Consider the following 21050-nt stretch of genomic DNA (forward strand, 5'->3'; position numbering starts at 1 on the left):
AGTCTGAAACTTTGCACACACACTACAGCCATCTGGTGGCCAACAGCCAAACGACACCTAAAACTATAACTGCATGGCCTTTTCTCTTGCATTTCAAAGATGCTGCATTTTTGAAAACGCATGTTTTTGATCTAATGTGTTATATTCTCCTACATTCATTTCATGTTTCCACAAACTTCGAAGTGTTTCCTTTCAAATGGTATCAAGAGTATGCATATCCTTGCTTCAGGTACTGAGCTACAGGCAGTTAGATTTGGGTATGTCATTTTAGGCAGAAATTGAAAAGAAAGGGTGGTAACTAGTTGCGACCACTCTGCAGAGGCTAGGACTAGGTAAAGGGTGGAACGATAGTTGAACTCATCACCCTCGCGTTCGGCAGACCTTAAAGTGGGCGGTGTCGGAGTGCACGTTGTTTTCTTGTATTTTAGGTCCTGGAAAGGAGAAACGAGAGTGGTCAGCTCAGTGTGTGAAGGGTTGGTCGACATGGTGGGAGAGTACAGATGATGAAACATTGAGAACGGAACACTAGACCGATCATAGTTCCTAAATCGGACCGCGAGACGAACACGGTGATTATGCCCAGCGCAGCAGTGAGACGTTTATCACAAGTCGAAAAATACCTCAACAGCCGGAACGATATGGTAACTTGACGACTTTTTTTGTTTTCCCTTTCTTCTACTCAGCATAGTTTATGGGCTAGGCTGCTCAAACATTGGAGGCATTGTACTGAATCGTCATCATAACGGATCGAATGCCTCCGTATGTGAACATCTGTTGTCCTACTTCTCGCTCATATCTGATCATTCACTGGGTTATGGGCTATGCGACTATTGCCCTGAATAGGGTTTAGTTGCGTTTTAAGTAACGTTACGCGATTGTATGCTACACTGTGTACACTATTTTTTGTGTTACATATAAATGTTGAGGGGGGATTGGAGGAGTCTATTCTTTATAACCGTGTTAATATTTTCAACAGATTTTTAATAACACAATCATGCCGTTCAGTATTGCCTAACATAAATTCGGATTATTATTTGAGCATTTCAAATAACACAATTGTGTTTAATTGGTCTTTCATAAAAATAAATTGTTACCGTTTTTAAAAGTTGAAAGAACACAATAGAATATAAAGGATTAGCAGCTCACCACGACAACCACTCACTTGGTTTTGGTCCAATATGACTTCCTAGTGTCCAAAGCAATGTTCTGTTCTCTATTATCTGTTCTGTTCTCTTACTGTTGTTGCTGTTCCGATTGACAGCTGGATAGACCTGTTATCACTCAGATAAAAATGTTACATATGGCTCACAGTGGGATACAGTTAGCTATTCCATGTTATTACAATGTTGCAGCTGTACAAGCATTATCGAAACCCCAGTGTACTATTGAATAACATGGACGTGTGCACATCATGTAAATGACTGGAGTACTTGATCATTTATTGATAGTTTACCCCTTTAGAGTATAGAGTATAAAACATTATAGAGTATAAAACAACCTTACGTGTTGGCTTATGATGGGGTTAGACAGTTTACAAGGATGGAAAAATCACAGAGTGGCCCTTTAAGGAAATAGTTGTGTCACTGTTGAAAATTGTCCCTAATACTAGTCCACTGTACAAATTTAAAAACAGATTGGTCTTCTCGTAAGCCTAATGACACACACACACACCGAGTGTACTAGTACAGTGACACACACACATTAAAATGCCCGTTCCCTCGAGCCTGGAGCACTGTGTGTCCCATGGTTATGTGTGAACACTCAGTGAAAACCCCAAAAATCACTCAACTGTCAAAAGAGAGAGCATGTTGTTTCTATTTATCCTGGAGGATATCATGCCTGCTGGCCAAATAACCACAAACCTTTGAGGATTAGCCAGTTTGTCTGTTGACTGACTGTTTGGCTGACTGGTTATTTCCAAGCTGTTTATCATGTTTGAACATGAGGTGGATGTCATCTTGAGCCGGTTGTTAAAGTGTCAAGTACACGTTCCTTGATTGCTGCACTCAATGCCTCACCTCTCCTTCGCAATATACACTACCGGTCAAAAGTTTTAGAACACCTACTCATTCAAGGGTTTTTCTTTATTTTTCATTATTTTCTACATTGTAGAATAATAATGAAGACATCAAAACTATGAAAAAATACATATTGAATCATGTAGTAACCAAACAAGTGTTAAAAAAATACATTAAAATATATTTTATATTTGAGATTCTTCAAATAGCCACCCTTTGCCTTGATGATCAAAGGAAACAGCATGCACCTGAGCTCAATTTCCAGTATCATAGCAAAAGGGTCTGAATACTTATGTAAATAAGGTATTTCTGCTTTTCACTTTGTCATTATGGTATTGTGTGAAGATGGGTACTAAATTATTATTTTTTTAATCCATTTTTAATTCAGGCTGTAACACAGCAAAATGTGGAATCAGTCAAGGATTATGAATACATTGTAACACCAATGTACTTAATGCATTGCACTGGGATGCAATCAGATATGTAGACATTTTAATATGTAGTTATGTTCTTGCCAATCTGACAACTTTTAATCAGGGTGCAATATGACTGAACATTGTGAAAGTTTATGGCTGTAACTCACACTGAGGTTATGCCACTTGATAATCCCCCACTGATTAAAAGTTTCACATTCACAAGCCGTCAAACCTTTTCATACTTCTTCCTTACAGGGCATTGTGCCATACAGCTCAACATTTTAAAAAGTTAAAGCTCTACCAGCAGTTATACCACTTGATAATGCCACTAATTTAAGAGCTTCACATTCGTAAACTGTCGTGACTGGGTCATACTTCTTCATCTTACGTTCTTAGTTGCTTCTTTACCCTCCATTCATGCTTTCCTTCCTTCTTTCTGCAGCTAATGAATTGACTGCACTTAATCTCCAATAGTCAGGGTTACGGCAATACTTTAAAATGCACTGGGCCTAGGCTATACCTCCCTAGTCAAGGTTTTGTCTGTCTGATTGGTTCTCAGACAGGTGCTGCTTCTTCCTTACCTTGCATTCATGCTTTCCTTCTTTCCATTTTTTCCTTCTTTCTGCAGATAATGACTGTGCACTTTTTCCTGAAACAAACTAGATGCATAAGGGGATCAGGGGCCCTCTGTTATGCAACACTGCTCAAGCTGTAGGCTAACTGCAGTGCTGCTTAATTTACTTGCCAGCAGCATATCACTACTTTCAGTCTCTTTACAGATTTTTACAGCTTTTTCAATTTTTTACTAACGACATGCCACTAACTTTGAGTAAAGCCAGAGTGTCTATGTATGCGGATGACTCAACACAATACACGTCAGCTACTACAGCGACTGAATTGACTGCAACACTCAACAAAGAGCTGCAGTTAGTTTCAGAGTGGGTGGCAAGGAATATGTTAGCCCTAATTATTTCTAAAAGTATTGTATTTGGAACAAAACGCTCACTAAACCCTAAACCTCAACTAAATCTTTAAATAAATAATGTGGAAATTGAGCAACTTGAGATGACTAAACTGCTTGGAGTAACCCTAGATTGTAAACTGTCATGGTCAAAACATATTGATACAGTAGTAGCTAAGATGGGGAGAAGTCTGTCTATAATAAAGCGATGCTCTGCCTTCTTAACAACACTATCAACAAGGCAGGTCCTACAGGCCCTAGTTTTGTCTCACCTTGACTACAGTTCAGTCGTGTGGTCAGGTGCCAGAAAGAAGGACTTAGGAAAATTGTAATTGACTCAGCACAGGGCAGCACGGCTGGCCCTTGGATGTACAAAAAGAGCTAATATTAATAATATGCATGTCAAACTCTTCTGGCTGAAAGTGGAGGAGAGATCTTCATTTTCGCCTGTCAGATTATTTTACATTATGAAGCTCACCGTAGTTCCCCAGAACAGTGTAGCCAGTAACTTGTTTGTTTGTAAATAGCACAACGGGAGAAAGTGGGAGCAGGTGAGTCCAGCAGTGTCCAGCCAGGGGTTGCATTTTATATTGAAAGTGTTGTTGTTTTTTGCTTCAATAGAGTAATGAGGGACATGCAACTATAGTTTCCCTTCACAGAAAATACATTAGTGATACATTCAGTTTTTTTGCAAAACCGATGCATCGCCATCATATTTCTAATGTTTATCATAGAGAGAATGTAACCAGCTACATTTCCTAATGTTTTGCTGAAAGTTAATCTTGCATTTTTCTGGAGAAGTGAACCTGAAGCACAACATTTGTTTGATGCTGCGGAAAAATTACAGTAAGAAGCATTTTATGTCTGTGTTTTGTACTTTTCTCGGTATAGCCAGCCTACTTTTCTCAGATAAAATGTGAGGTTAGCTTTTTCACACATGAGTTCCAAAAATATCTAACGGCGTGAGTTGCTTTCTGCACGTGATGTCAGAATGCATGCATGTTAACGCTGCCTGCTAATCAAATCTAGTTTTATTTGTTTAGCAGATGTTATTGCGGGTGTAGTGAAATGCTTGTGCTTCTAGTTCCGACAATGCAGCAATATCTAACAAGTAATATCTAACAATTTCACAGTAAATACCTAATATACACAAATAAGTAAAGTAAAGGAATGGAATTAAGAAAATATAAATATATGGACGAGCAAAGTCAGAACGGCATAGACTGTGACACAGTAGATAGTATAGTTTCAGTATATACATATGAGATGAGTAATGCAAGTTATGTAAACATTATTAAAGTGACATTTTTAAAGTGTCTAGTGTTCCATTTATTAAAGTGGCCAATGATTTCAAGTCTGTATGTAGGCTGCAGCCTCTGTACTAGTGATAGCTATTTAACAGTCTCATGGCCTTGAGATAGAAGCTGTTTTTCAGTCTCTCGGTCCCTGCTTTGATGCAATTGTACTGACCTCGCCTTCTGGATGATAGCGGGGTGAACAGGCAGTGGCTCGGGGTTGTTGTCCTTGATGATCTTTATGGCCTTCCTGTAACATCGGGTGGTGTAGGTGTCCTGGAAGGCAGGTAGTTTGCCCCCGGTGATGCATTGTGCAGACCTCACTACCCTCTGGAGAGCCTTACGGTTGTGGGCGGAGCAGTTGCCGTACCAGGCGGTGATACAGCCCGCCAGGATGCTCTCGATTGTGCATCTGTAGAAGCTTGTGAGTGCTTTTGGTGACAAGCCAAATTTCTTCAGCCTCCTGAGGTTGAAGAGGCGCTGCTGCGCCTTCTTCACGATGCTGTCTGTGTGGGTGGACCAATTCAGTTTGTCTGTGATGTGTATGCCGAGGAACTTAAAACTTGCTACCCTCTCCACTACTGTTCCATCGATGTGGATAGGAGGGTGTTCCCTCTGCTGTTTCCTGAAGTCCACAATCATCTCCTTAGTTTTGTTGACGTTGAGTGTGAGGTTATTTTCCTGACACCACACTCCGAGGGCCCTCACCTCCTCCCTAGTGGACCGTCTCGTCATTGTTGGTAATCAAGCCTACCACTGTTGTGTCGTCCGCAAACTTGATGATTGAGTTGGAGACGTGCGTGGCCACGCAGTCGTGGGTGAACGGGGAGTACAGGAGAGGGCTCAGAACGCACCCTTGTGGGGCCCCAGTGTTGAGGATCAGCGGGGTGGAGATGTTGTTGCCTACCCTCACCACCTGGGGGCGGCCTGTCAGGAAGTCCAGTACCCAGTTGCACAGGGTGGGGTCGAGACCCAGGGTCTCGAGCTTGATGACGAGCTTGGAGGGTACTATGGTGTTAAATGCCGAGCTGTAGTCGATGAACAGCATTCTCACATAGGTGTTCCTCTTGTCCAGATGGGTTAAGGCAGTGTGCAGTGTGGTTGAGATTGCATCGTCTGTGGACCTATTTGGGTGGTAAGAAAATTGGAGTGGGTCTAAGGTGTCAGGTAGGGTGGAGGTGATATGGTCCTTGACTAGTCTCTCAAAGCATTTCATGATGACGGAAGTGAGTGCTACGGGGCGGGGCGGTAGTCGTTTAGCTCAGTTACCTTAGCTTTCTTGGGAACAGGAACAATGGTGGCCCTCTTAAGTACTTTCAAGTACTGATGCCCTTCATGTAAATAACTTAAATGCAATATGTAGTTAATTCATTTGTTTGGAGATTCATTTAAAGGTGGTCTATCAACTTTAGCACTGATGACCTTTCTGAAAAGTTGAGTATTGAAATCTTAGTCTCATTTTAAAATGAAGCCCTCAATGTGAACATACCATAGAATAACTACAAAAATAGAATACAATTAAATTAATTCAATCAAAACAAGCACAACTTGTACATATAAAAAATGGATCAATGTGATGTGCCAATATGCATGTCCATTATACAGGTCCCTAAGGTCAATATTACAAAACGTTCAGAAAACCCTTCTCTTTACGTTTAACACTATGATCAGCAATTCAGTTTTGAATTGAGTTAAACCCATGCTAAAGGCAAGAAATGCCTTTCTGTACTGAGGTGGCAGCAGTAAATAAGTAACTTGTGACCTTGTACACATTCAATCTCTGGCCTGCTTGCTGTACATGGTATTTGAAGGTTTGTTTCCGTTGTTTGTTCTCCTTTGTATCATCAGGTTTACGTCTCAGTTTCACCTCATGCTGCAATAAAAATTGACAATGATAAATTCAGAATTGAATATACTGTAGCACATTCAGGGTATTGCTCGATCAGGACCTCCATCTTTCACACACTCCCAACCTATACACAGAATGAGTTTGTATTGCACCATTGTGTAACACTGCACTTTTAGAGTTAACATTAATGTACGTATCATTACTGTCAAAGTTAAACTATGCAAGTGTTCAATATAGCTATTATAATAATAGGCGTTTTGTCTTATTTCTAACCTGTTCTAAGCCGGAGAGAATCAACGCTGGTTGTTTCTCGTATGGGACAGTGTAGAAACTGTTGAACAGATGCAGCTTGCGCTCATCAGTCAACTTTCCACAATCCTTTCTGCACGTCGTGGAACATGCTCTTCCCTGCAGGACACAGTGTAACGTTACATATAACTAGCTAGCTACTGTAGCCATGTCGAATCATCCGGTGGATGGAGAAAAAGTAGCTAGCTATGTTTTCTTCTATAATCTAGCAATAACATTTGTAACGATAAAGTATAAGTTAGTAGCCAACAAACTTTAGCTAAAATGTTTTCTCTATAGTTACAAATTAGACAACCCAGAACATACATGTTAGTTACTGTACTCTGTAGCTAGCTAGCTTGATTGTTTGATATACGGTTCTTCCACATACCTCTTTTGTTTTTTTCTTGACCCTTACGATTTGTAATAGGGTTTTCCCGTATCCCGTAAGATCTTCCTTTGCCTGTCTTTCCATTCTTTTAGTTTTGTTTTACGTTTCTTTCCCACATTTCGGCGATTTTCATCAGCAACAGAAAAGTTGTGCGCTTGTCCGTCCATTCTGAGTGGTGCACATAAACGTGTTATTCTATCTTTAAATTTTAAATGATTGTTAATTAGCGCGTGGAAAGCTTGTGAAACCGGTTCACTATAGAAAAAGGGTGTCCAATAATGATTTTTCATGTATCTCTTTTTTAAAATGTTTAAATGTCACATATATGGTTCTTCGTCTGTAGGATTCAATTAGTCTTCTGCTCAGAAGCTGTACTTTCTGTGAACAAGCCGACAACGAACATCTTTGTGTCATGACTGTATTCATCTGAGTGTTATTCTGATGAAGGCCACTGTAGGCCAAAACATTGATCTTTTAACCTTGCTTGAATAAAACAAAGATTTTTCAATGGTGAGCGAACGTTGCGCCTTTTTCTTTGCAATGATGATTATATTTTTGGGTTACACCTCGATTTACGTAGGTTGATACTCCCTCCTCTTCTTTCCTTAATCTGAGCGCCGCACATTCTTTACATGCATGTATGCCTACATGTATGTACATTTTTGTGGAAGCTCTTCGTCCCATGACAGGCCATGTTGCCACATTTCTTGGAATAGACACTTGATCCCAATGCAAATCTGATAGGATCAAATATTCGTTCAGCAGAAGTACTCCTCGTTTTGCTTTTTTCTTGTCTTTCAGGAATTCAATCAAATCTTTCATTTCAAACACTAATTTGTCAGTGCCTGTTCTCCATGTTAACCCTAGTACTTTCGAAGGAGTTTTAATTTTCGCTTACATTTTTTTTCCATTACTTTCTCCTTTTGTCCGTTCAGTTTGCATCTAGTATGAATTTGTTTTGCATTTGCATAGTTTCAAGCTAGTGCTGTCCATGCTCTCTTTAGCCTTCATGGTTATATCAGAGGCTGTTTCTTTGTCCTCTGTTCTGCAGATGAGGTCGTCAACATGCACGCATTCCATCAGTAAAGTTACCATGTCTGTATAGACCCACTCATACTTGTTCAGATTGTGGCTGCTAAAAGCAATGGGCTTGCAGGTGCTCTAAATGGAACTCTCGTCAAGAGTGTACATCTTGATTTCTTCATTTAACATGGGGATTTCACTTGTCCATAAGAATCTCAATACGTATCTGTCCATTTCACTTTGTGAGATTTGCAGAAATGCTTTCGTGGTGTCTGCCATTAGCACTACTCTGTGCTGCCTGAAGTTAATTAGGATACTCAACGGGTCAGGGTTTAGATTTGAACCTGTCAGTAAGCAGTCATTTAACGAACGATGCTCATCAAACATCTTATTACAAAATCATGAGCATTAATATGGAGTTGGTCCCCCTATAACAGCCTCCACTCTTCTGGGAAGGCCACGAGCATTAGCGAGGTCGGGCACAGATGTTGGGCGATGAGGGCTGGCTCGCAGTCTGCATTCCAATTAATCCCAAAGGTGTTTGATGGGGTTGAGGTCACGGCTTTGTGCTAACAGGTAGCATTCTCCTGGCATCCGCCAAACCTAGATTAGTTCGTCGGACTGGCAGATGGTGAAGTCTGATTCATCACTCAAGGCAATGCGTTTCCACTGCTCCTGAGTCCAATGGCGGCGAGCTTTACACCACTCCAGCAGATGCTTGGTATTGCGTATGGTGATCTTAGGCTTCTGTGCGGCTGCTCGGACATGGAAACCCATTTCATGAAGCTCCCGACAAACAGTTCTTATGCTGACGTTGCTTCCAGAAGCAGTTTAGAACTCGATAGTTAATGTTGCAACTGAGGTCAGACGATTTTTATGCGCTACTCACTTCAGCACTCGGTTGTCCCGATCTGTGAGCTTGTGTGGCCTACTCTTCGCGGAGTTGTTGTTTCTCCTAGACATTTCCACTTCACAATAACAGCACTTACAGTTGACCAGGGCAGGTCTAGCAGGGCAGAAATTTGACAAACTGACTTGTTGGACAGGTGGAATCCTATGACGGCGTCACGTTGAAAGTCACTGTGCTCAGTAAGGCCATTCTACTGCCAATGTTTGTCTATGGGGATTGCATGGCTGTGTGCTCGATTTTTACACACCTGTCAGCAACGGTTGTGGCTGAAATAGGCGAATCCACAAATTTGAAGGGGTGTCCACATACTTTTGTATACAAAGTGTATCTCTCTCATGCGAGGATGCATCAAACACTACTCTGTGGGATATCTGAATGATCACTAAGCACCTGCTCTACAATATCTTGGCTTATATAGTCTTGAATCACATCTGTAATGCAGAGAAACATCTTTCTCATCAGATGGTGTAATCTGTTTTCTGCAGTTACATAATTGGATTGAAGCCTCATTTGATATCTCCTGTGGATGTACATCACATTCCCTTCAAACTTCTATAGTGTGTCTTGATTCAACTGTGTTGCACTCTGTTCTTTTTCCATGTGAATACCGATAGATTCCGTTTCCCAAAATGTGCGCTATTGCTCAGAAGTGCTTGCTCTTCTCCACCACTCATGTGCATTAGGGAAAGGGGGAGCCCTAGTGTTAGTTTAGTTCAGTTTATTAATTAAACCATTTTTAAAAACAAGCACACACAAAACTGGAAAAGGCCAAACATGCACATGAGTAAAATCATAGAGGATAACACAAAAAGTCTGGGACTTATTTCCATTGTGGTCCTCTTGAAACAAGATGACTTGGCAAGATCGAACACAGTTAAACACAGTATGGCATTGAGATAATAAAACATAGTTAGTTGTACAACTGAATGCATTCAACTGAAATGTTTCTTCCACATTTAACCTGTTGCGACGAGCAATCCTGTATCCGGGAGCGAAATTATAGCCTCAAGCTCATTACCATAACGCAACGTTAACTATTCATGAAAATCGCAAATGAAATGAAATAAATATATTGGCTCACAAGCTTAGCCTTTTGTTAACAACACTGTCATCTCAGATTTTCAAAAAATTATTTTCAACCATAGTATTGATAGCTAGCATAGCATTAAGCCTAGCATTCAGGCAACATTTTCACAAAAACAAGAAAAGCATTCAAATAAAATCATTTACCTTTGAAGAACTTCGGATGTTTTCAATGAGGAGACTCAGTTAGATAGCAAATGTTCAGTTTTTCCAAAAATATTATTTGTGTGGGTGAAATCGCTCTGTTTTGTTCATCACGTTTGGCTAAGAAAACCCCCCAAAAATTCAGTCATTACAACGCAAACCTTTTTCCAAATTAACTCCACAATATCGACAGAAACATGGCAAACGTTGTTTAGAACCAATCCTCAAGGTGTTTTTCACATATCTATTCGATTATAAATCACTCGTTGCAGTTTGGTTTCTCCTCTGTTCAAAATAGAAAAATGCACGCACCTGGAGATTACGCAATAGTTTCGACGGAGGACACTGAGCGGACACCTGGTAAATGTAGTCTCTTATGGTCAATTTTCCAATGATATGCCTACAAATACGTCACAATGCTGCAAACACCTTGGGGAAATGACAGAAAGTGTAGGCTCATTCCTTGCGCATTCACAGCCATACAAGGAGACATTGGAACACAGCGCCTCCAAAATCTGGCTCACTTCCCGTATGAAATTTCATCTTGGTTTCGCCTGTAGCATTCGTTCTGTGGCACTCACAGATAATATCTTTGCAGTTTTGGAACGTCAGAGTGTTTTCTTTCCAAAGCTGTCAATTATATGCATAGTCGAGCATCTTTTCGTGACAAAATATCTTGTTTAAAACGGGAACGTTTTTCATCCAAAAATGAAATACTGCCCCCAGAGGTTCAAGAGGTTAACTTACTCCAATGTCTTGAGGTTCATATGTGACTGATAACACGGATGTTTCTCCTGCTTTTGTGTCGGTGTCAGATTAGCCGTCCACTCTCGGCTCTCGACCTCATTCATGAGATCTTTAACACTGAGAACTAGAGGTCAACCGATTATGGTTTTTCATCTCCGATACCGATTATTGGAGGACCAAAAAAAAAGCCAATACCGATTTAATCTGCTGATTTATATATATATTTGTAATAATGACAATTACAACAATACTAAATGCACAACAAACACTTATCTTAACTTAATATAATACATAAATAAAATCTATTTTGTCTCAAATAAATACTGAAACATGCTCAATTTGGTTTAAATAATGCAAAAACACAGTGTTGTCTCCAAAAAAGTAAAAGTGCAATATAAGCCATGTCAAAGAGCTAACGTTTCAGTTCCTTGCTCAGAGCATATGAAAGCTGGTGGTTCAATATTCCCAGTTCTTCAATATTCCCAGTTAAGTGGTTTTAGGTTGTAGTTATTATAGGAATTATGACCCGTCGACTATTTCTCTCTATACCATTTGTTTTTCATATATCTTTGACTATTGGTTGTTCTAATAGGCACTTTAGTATTGCCAGCCTAAACTCAGGAGTTGATAGGCTTAAAGTCATAAACAGCACTGTGAATCATGCATTGCTAAGAGCTGCTGGCAAACGCAGTAAAGTTGGAATGAATGCTTACAAGCCTGCTGCTGCCTACCACCTCTGTCAGACTGCTATATCAAATCATAGACTTAATTATAATATAATAAACACAGAAATACGAGCCTTTGGTCATTGATCTGGTAAAATCCGGAAACTGTCATTTCGAAAACAAAACGTTTATTCTTTCAGTGAAATACGGAACCGTTCTGTATTTTATCGCACGGGTGGCAACCCCGAGTCTAAATATTGCTGTTACATTGCACAACCTTCATTATAATGTCATAATTATGTACAATTCTGGCAAATTAGTTCGCATCGAGCCTGTTGGCCCAAACTGTTGCATATACTCTGACTCTGTGTGCAATGAACTCAAGAGAAGTGACACAATTACCCTAGTTAATATTGCCTGCTAACTAAATATGCAGGTTTAAAAAATGTATACTTCTGTGTATTGATTTTAAGAAAGGCATTGATGTTTATGGTTGGGTACATTCGTGCAACGACAGCATTTTTCGCGAATGCGCTTCTGTTAAATCATCCCCCGTTTGGCGAAGTGGGCTGTGATTCGATGATAAATGAACAGGCACCTTATCAAATCAAATCAAATCAAATCAAATCAACTTTTATTTGTCACATACACATGGTTAGCAGATGTTAATGCGAGTGTAGCGAAATGCTTGTGCTTCTAGTTCCGACAATGCAGTGATAACCAACAAGTAATCTAACTAACAATTCCAAAACTACTGTCTTATACACAGTGTAAGGGGATAAGGAACATGTACATAAGGATATATGAATGAGTGATGGTACAGAGCAGCATACAGTAGATGGTATCGAGTACAGTATATACATATGAGATGAGTGTGTAGACAAGTAAACAAAGTGGCATAGTTAAAGTGGCTAGTGATACATGTGTTACATAAGGATGCAGTCGATGATGTAGAGTACAGTATATACATATGCATATGAGATGAATAATGTAGGGTAAGTAACATTATATAAGGTAGCATTGTTTAAAGTGGCTAGTGATATATTTACATTTCCCATCAATTCCCATTATTAAAATGGCTGGAGTTGGGTCAGTGTCAATGACAGTGTGTTGGCAGCAGCCACTCAGTGTTAGTGGTGGCTGTTTAACAGTCTGATGGCCTTGAGATAGAAGCTGTTTTTCAGTCTCTCGGTCCCAGCTTTGATGCACCTGTACTGACCTCGCCTTCTGGATGATAGCGGGGTGAACAGGCAGTGGTTCGGGTGGTTGATGTCCTTGATGATCTTTATGGCCTTCCTGTAACAACGGGTGGTGTAGGTGTCCTGGAGGGCAGGTAGTTTGCCCCCGGTGATGCGTTGTGCAGTCCTCACTACCCTCTGGAGAGCCTTACGGTTGAGGGCGGAGCAGTTGCCGTACCAGGCGGTGATACAGCCCGCCAGGATGCTCTCGATTGTGCATCTGTAGAAGTTTGTGAGTGCTTTTGGTGCCTTATTGATTATATGCAACGCAGGACAAGCTAGTTAACCTAGTAATATCATCAACTATGTGTAGTTAAGTAGTGAATATGTGAAGATTGATTGTTTTTTCTAAGATAAGTTTAATGCTAGCTAACAACTTACCATGGCTCCTTGCTGCACTCGCGTAACAGGTGGTCAGCCTGCCACGTAGTTTACTCATGGAATGCAATGTAATCGGCATCCAAAAATGCCGATTACCGATTGTTATAAAAACTTGAAATTGGCCCATATTAAATCGGCCATGCCGATCTTGTGAACAGGTGATCTCTTCAGGGATAATTTCTATTAGTATTGGAAATAGTAAATTACCTCTACAACCCCCATTGAGTCTAGATTATGTTTTTGGATTTCAATGTTTGTTGCTTTCTTTGCTGAAGTCAAGTTCAAGAGCTTGTTCATTGATGACTAGATTTTTACTTCCAAATCGATTCATTAGCATGGCCTTTTTTTTACCCCCCTTTTCCCCCCAATTTTTGATCTTGTCTAATCTCTGCAACTCCCCAATGGGCTTGGGAGAGGCAAATGTGGAGTCATGCGTCCTCTGAAACATGACCCACCTAACCACGCTCCTTAACACCCGCCAGCTTAACCCAGAAGCCAGATGCACCAAAGTGTCAGAGGAAAACTGTTCAACTGGCGACCGGGGTCAGCCTTCAGGCACCCGGCCCGCCACAAAGAGTCGCTAGGGCGAGATGAACCAAGTAAAGCCCCCCCGGCCAAATCCTCCTCTAACCCGGACGGTGATGGGCCAATTGTGCGCCGTCCTATGGGACTCCCGGCCGAGGCCGGTTGCGGCCCAGCCCAGGAAGGAACCCGGATCTGTAGTAACGTCTCTAGCACTGCGATGCAGTGCCTTAGACCGCTGCGCCACTCGGGAGGCCCCCGTTTCATTAGCATTCTGATTGCATCGTCTTAGTTCTCATCAGATAATGCTAGGCCCACAACTACATTTGCAGCTTACCAGTTAGAAATGACTTGAGATGGGTAAACTTATCTGACTTACTGAGATTTGGGTTCTTTTCCATTTCCGTGTCATATTGCCTCCAAAGCGTTTTGCATTGGCTAATGTCTTCCAATAACGTTTCAATGACCAGTTTGGGTAGTTTCACTGTGTGATTTTGCACATTGTCCAAACGATGGGAAGTAGCACTTGCATTGTCCTCAAACTGTCTGATACATGTTTTCCATACGATTATTTTGTCCATATAACCCATTGCACTGTTCACATCTTAATTCAATTTGTCAATGTCTTGGTCATAGTCATTCAATGTCTTCTCCCAGTACCTCATTAATTCTGATTAACAGGAGTGTCGTAGCCGTCCTAGTCATTCCTCAAATCCATTTCAATTATGCAAGTTGCTCGGCTATGGTTTCTCCTGGTTAACTCCACGTTTCCAATATAATCCTCATTATCCCTTTTGTCATTTTCTTTGAGGAATCCTTTCATTCCCTTCCTCTTTGGTTATGGCACCAATTTGTGGTGTATAGTCAGGAGGTATTGATTCAGTGGTTGCAGTTTAATTAAATAGAGGATTCTAAAACTTTGGGGAAAGGGCAATGGGAACAAAAATCAAATCATAATGGCATTGACTCGTCCTGCCGATTATCAAACATTTCGATAGCCCCACATTCCTCCTTCCCAGGTGTGCGTAATCACTCGTTATGAGCACTGCTGTTGTGCAACACAGCTAAAGAGTGGTCAGAAATAGAGGTCTTCACGGTTTCAACAGAGTGGGTCCTGGGGTACCCACAATACCTCATAATGGCAATGCTAAAACAGGTTTTTAGAAATGTTTGAAAATGTATAAATAAATAAAAACTGAAATAAAACATGTCCATTAGTATTCAGACCCTACTCAGTACTTTGTTGAAGCACCTTTGTCAGAGATTACAACCTCGAGTCTTCTTGGGTATGACGCTACAACCGTGGCACACCTGTATTTGGGGAATTTCTCATTCTTGTGAGCATCTGCAATCCTCTCAAACTCTGTCAGGTCTGATGGGGAGCGTTGCTGCACAGCTATTTTCAGGTCTCTCCAGAGATGTTCGATTGGGTTCAACGCAAAGACATTCAGAGACTTGTTGTCCTGATGGAAGGTGAACCTTCACCCCAGTCTGAGGTCCTCAGCACTCTGGAGCAGGTTTTCCTCAAGGATCTCACTGTACTTTGCTCCATTCATCTTTCCCTCAATCCTGACTAGTCTCCCAGTCCCTGCTGCTGAAAAACATCTCAACAGCATGATGCTTCACCGTAGAGATGGTGCCAGGTTTCCTTCGGATGTGACGTTTGGAAATCAGAGTTCAATCTTGGTTTAATCAAACTAGAGAATCTTATTTCTCATGGTCAGAGTCCTTTAGGAGTCTTTTGGCAAACTCCAAGTGGGCTGTCATAGGCCTTTTACTGAGGCGTGGCTTCCGTCTGGCCACTCTACCATTAAGGCCTGATTGGTAGAGTGCTGCAGAGATGGTTGTCCTTCTGGAAGGTTCTCCCATGTCCACAGAGGAACTCTGGAGCTCTATCAGAGTGACCATCAGGTTATTGGTCACCTCTCTGACCAATTAACTTCTCCCCCATTGCTCACTTTGGCCGGGTGGCCAGCTCTAGGAAGAGTGTTGGTGGTTCCAAACTTATTCCATTTAAGAATGTGATGGAGGCCACTGTGTTATTGGAGACCTTCAATGCTGCAGACATTTTTGGTACCCTTCCCCAGATCTGTGCCTCGACACAATCCTGTCTCAGAGCTCTATGGACAATTCCTTCGACCTCACGGCTTGCTTTTTGCTCTGAAAGGCACTGTCAACTGTGGGACCTTATATGGACAGGTGTGTGCCTTTCCAAATCATGTCCATCTCAGGTGTACTCCAATCAAGTTGTAGAAACATCTCAAGGATGATCAATGGAAACAGGATGCACCTGAGCTCAATTTCGAGTCTCATAGCAAAGGGTCTTAATACTTTAATATATTTCTGTTTTATATATTTTTTTAGACATTTGCAAAAATGTATTAAAACCTGTTTTCACTTTGTCATTATTGGGTATTGTGTGTAGATTGCTGAGGAAAAAAATGTAATTGAATACATTTTACAATAAGGCTATAACATAACAAAATGTGGAAAAAGGGAAGGTGTCTGAATACATTCGGAATGAACAGTGTATCCATTTAATTGTCTTCAAAAAAGAGACACCAACCTCATCTCCGAAGTGTTTACTAGATAGTTGACTAACCTTCTGGTTGAAAAAAATGTACTGACCCGTAAACTTTTCATTGCACAGCCAGTGTGCCCTCCCGTGGACTCTTAACCAAAATCATTTTCGGTGTCTCATAATTTGTTTTACAAATGAAACTTGTGTTTTGAGAAAGTAGATCATTTACATCAAATGTAACTATAATTTCAGTGAAGTGCAGTGACATAAACAATGAATACACTGTGTTGGAGTTTGTTGCATAAATATATTTTAGATGTAATATATATTTTTTCAAATCAATAATTGCATATGAAAACAAGCAAATCAAACAATTACATCTCGACTTCCATCCCTATATTGTGACAGAAATCACAATAGAAATCCAGCTCCAACGCAACCTCCTGGATCCCACTGCACAGACCTGCAGTGGAACCAGTGCTGGCAGAAATCACAGTACACCCATGGCACTTCAGACTTCAGCTTGCAGGCAGATCACGCTCCCCACAGCAAGCACTGCAGGTGGCGTCTTTAAAAAAAAATCAAAACCAAAGAAACTATCAAATTCATTAACATGGTTTGCAAATGTAGAAGTACTATAGCAACAATAGTAATTCATACAACTGAGAGAGAGAAAAACAAACAGATTATGAAGTACCCGAGGGTGGTGCCATGGGTGGCGAGACAGAGGTGGCCGGTGGAGCTTTTCTCTTCCTTTTCTGTGCTGCAGTTGAGAGAAAAGGCAGACAGAGCATGGTTCATGAAAACCATTTATAACTTTTGGAGGAAGCTGAAGAAGTTTTGGAGGAGGTGGACATGCCTTGTTGCTGGTGCTATGGACTGTAGATATGTAAAGAGAAAAAAAACTGCAGTTTTATAAAACACATAACAAAAAGTACCCATGGAGGTGGCTGTATTCAAATTGCTGGGGGCAGGTACACCAGTGCTTAGACCCAGTAGAGACGGCATTAAACGGGGCCCGTCAATAGCTGAAGGGTCAAAAGGGAAGAGGCCACACTTCTTAAACCCTTCCACCACATAGCGCATGTCCTTGTAGAGCTGGTAGGGGTAGCGGAATTCTCTGGCAAATTGTGATTTGTTTACCATGTGGTCAAAATAGCTACTGTTCCCTGGATAATTCAGCTTTTAAAGGGCCAAGGTAAGCATACGTCCAGCTGCTGCAGGACATGGGTGCAGTGTGGTGGAAGACAAAGAAGTATAACCCCTTCCTTTAGTGTAGCCGTGAGCACCTCTGGGTCCATGTGGCTCTTGTGCCCATCAAAGAGGAGAAGGAGAGGGCGCTCCTTCACTGCATGCTTAATGAAGCTCTGAAACTACTTCCTGAACAGGTCCCTGTCAATGTAGCCACTGTTGGACCGTCCATACAAGGGTTGGGGGGTGCCCCCCAGTGTGTAGTGGCCGCCGGGGACACAGTTGGGGTAGATGATAAATGGGGGGCCGTCTTAGCCAGCTGCATTGAAGAAGGCCAGTACTGTTATGTGCTCCTTGGTCCCCGAAGAAGGCCAGTACTGTTATGTGCTCCTTGGTCCCCGGAGCCTGCTGGTACACTTGTTTTGCACCCCGGGAAGCCAGCAGTTTGTGCCTGCTATGGGCTCTACGAAACCCAGACTCATCACAGTTTTAGATTTGTCTGGGTTTCTTCCTCAACCCACTCTCCTCCAAGTGCTTCTTATAAGAAGTGAAGAAGGTGTCCATTGTCAAATCATTGACTTAATTATAGACTTAAGGTGTCCACATTTCCCACCACCTCTTCCCCAGTGGTGGAATTGTCTCCCCTGAGTGCCGAAACCTAGAATAAAATAGAATATAAATTGTTGATCCAGGATTAAAATGTATTTTGGCATCACCATAAACATCAACATTTAGTGTGTTAGCAATGTGGGTGGTCCACTGCGACAACCGTGGGTCACCCGGCCTCTCAGCCTATCTGCCGAGGTACACCATGCACCTTGGTAGATAAGAAAAGGAAACTGTTACTTACAGATGAAATTCACATACAGGTGATAATCTCCGAAAAACCAAAGAAGACTGTTACTCACGCCTCTTGGGAGGAGGGAACGCAACACCCTGCTACACTCAACTCCCCATGGAGTGAAAGAGGTATGTGATTGTAGGTGGGGTGTTGCGTTCCCTCCTCCAAGAGCATAATGTGGGCTCATCCAGGATAATTAAACCAACCAGACCCCGCTGCTCTGAGCTCTCTGATTGGCGATTGAGGTGTGGTGGTAGGTTGTGAGTTTGGGTGACTTGTTTAGTTTGTGTGTTCAGTAGGCTGCTGTGTACAAAATGGCTGCCTCAGCCGTCTTCATGTTTATTGAAGCGCCCACTGTTGATCGGTTGGTGGGGTTGCGTAAAGTAGACCTTTGCACCACAGCTGACCATTATGGACTCTTCGTCCCTGAGAAAGCCCTAAAGGCCGAGCTTTTGGTGCTAGTCAGGGAGGGTTTAGTGAGAAAATTAATTTTCTCGTTGAAAGATGAGAGGGAGGCTTCAGGAGAGGAGACGGGTAGACCTTCCGATGCCAGGTCGGAGGACGGCGCGGAGGAAGGGGTTGCTCGTACCCCCTTTATATTGCCCCAATTCGACCCTTTATCTTCTGCTTCGGGTCGTTCAGACGGGACCGGTAGACTAAAGGTGAGGCTGGCCCATTTGGAAATGGAACAAAAAGATAGTGTGTTAGACAGATGGAGTTTGATTTAGAAATGAGGAAAATGGAAATAGAAGCCGACAAGGAGGTTAGGATCCGACAACTGGAGCTAGACGCTGGCTCCAGTGCGACTTCACAACCTGCTTATCATCAAGCCCACTTCAATATAAGTAAAACATATTGCGTTAGTCCCTCCATTTCGGGAGTCGAAAGTTGATTACTATTTCTCTGCATTTGAACTTATGGTTGCTGCGCTGCATTGGCCACTCGAGGTTTGGCAGCTCCTGTTGCATTGTAAATCCAACAATTGTTTACAGACAGATTATTTCACTTATCATTCACTGTATCACAATTCCAGTGGATCAGAAGTTTACATACATTAAGTTGACTGTGCCTTTAAACAGCTTGGAAAATTCTAGAAAATTATGTCATGGCTTTAGAAACTTCTGACAGACTAATTGACATAATTTGAGTCAATTGGACGTGTACCTGTGGATGTATTTCAAGGCCTTACCTTCAAACTCAGTGCCTCTTTGCTTGACATCATGAGAAAATTAAAAGAAATCAGCCAAGACCTCAGAAAGAAATTGTAGACCTCCAAGTTTGGTTCATCGTTGGGAGCAATTTCCAAACGCCTGAAGAAACCACTTTCATCTGTACAAACAATAGTACGCAAGTATAAACACCATGGGACAACGCAGCGGTCATACTGCTAAGGAAGGAGATGCGTTCTGTCTCCTAGAGATTAACGTACTTTGATGCGAACGGTGCAAATCAATCCTAGAACAACAGCAAAGGACCTTGTGAAGATGCTGGAGAAAACGGGTACGAAATCTGAAAGGTCGCTCACCAAGAAAGAGCCACTGCTCCAAAACCGCCATAAAAAAGCCAGACTACGGTTTGCAACTGCTCAAGGGAACAAAGATCTTATCTTTTGGATGTCCTCTGGTCTGATGAAACAAAAATAGAACTGTTTGGCCATAATGACCATTGTTCTGGATAAGAGTGTCTGCTAAATGACTTAAATGTAAATGTAATGTAAATGTTATGTTTGGAGGGAAAAGAGGGAGGCTTGCAAGCTGAAGAACACCATCCTAACTGTGAAGCACGGGGGTGGCAGCATCATGTTGTGGGGGTGCTTTGCTGCAGGATGGACTGGTGCACTTCCCAAAATAGATGGCATCATGAGGAGGGGAAAATTACATCTCAAGACATCAGTTAAAGCTTGGTTGCCAATGGGTCTTCCAAATGGACAATGACCCCAAGCATACTTCCAATGTTGTGGCAAAATGGCTAATTAAAGACAACAAAGTCAAGGTATTGGAGTGGCCATCACAAAGCCCTGACCTCAATCCTATAGAAAATGTGTGGGTAGAACTGAAAAAGCGTGTGCAAGCAAGGAGGCCTACAAACTTGACTCAGTTACACCAGCTCTGTCAGGAGGAATGGGCCAAAATTCCCCCAACTTATTGTGGAAAGCTTGTGGAAGGCTACCCGAAACGTTTGACCCAAGTTAAATAATTTAAAGGCAATGCTACCAAATACTAATTGAGTGTATGTAAACTTCTGACCCACTGGGAATGTGATGAAGAAAAAAAGCAGAAATAAATCACTCTCTACTATTATTCTGGCATTTCACATTCTTACAATAAAGTAACTGACCTAAGACTGGGAATTTTTACTAGAATTAAATGTCTGGAATTGTGGAAAAACTGAGTTCAAATGTATTTGGCTCAGGTGTATGTAAACTTACAACTTCAACTGTAGTTAAAACAACTGTGTTTGGGGCTTATGCCTGAAGCTTATAGGCAGCGCTTCAGGAACCACAATAAAAAACCTCTCACCATACTTCTCCAACGATCCTAAGCCTTTGTACGAAATCCGTGAATGT

The 21050-nt window shown here is 41.6% G+C and overlaps 1 protein-coding gene across 1 annotated transcript in view; it reads left to right on the forward strand.

Moving 5' to 3' along the window:
- Positions 1–385: 385 nt before the first annotated feature.
- LOC124004822 (transmembrane and coiled-coil domain protein 3-like) overlaps positions 386–21050 on the forward strand; it is a 51280-nt gene continuing 30615 nt past the window's right edge. Inside the window, exon 1 of the mRNA XM_046313637.1 lies at positions 386–641. Within this exon, the coding sequence (XP_046169593.1) occupies positions 576–641 (66 nt within the window). The 5' untranslated portion in view covers positions 386–575. The remainder of the gene's footprint in view (positions 642–21050) is intronic.

This window comes from Oncorhynchus gorbuscha, linkage group LG02 (genome assembly GCF_021184085.1).
Source record: "Oncorhynchus gorbuscha isolate QuinsamMale2020 ecotype Even-year linkage group LG02, OgorEven_v1.0, whole genome shotgun sequence".
NCBI lineage: Eukaryota > Metazoa > Chordata > Actinopteri > Salmoniformes > Salmonidae > Oncorhynchus > Oncorhynchus gorbuscha.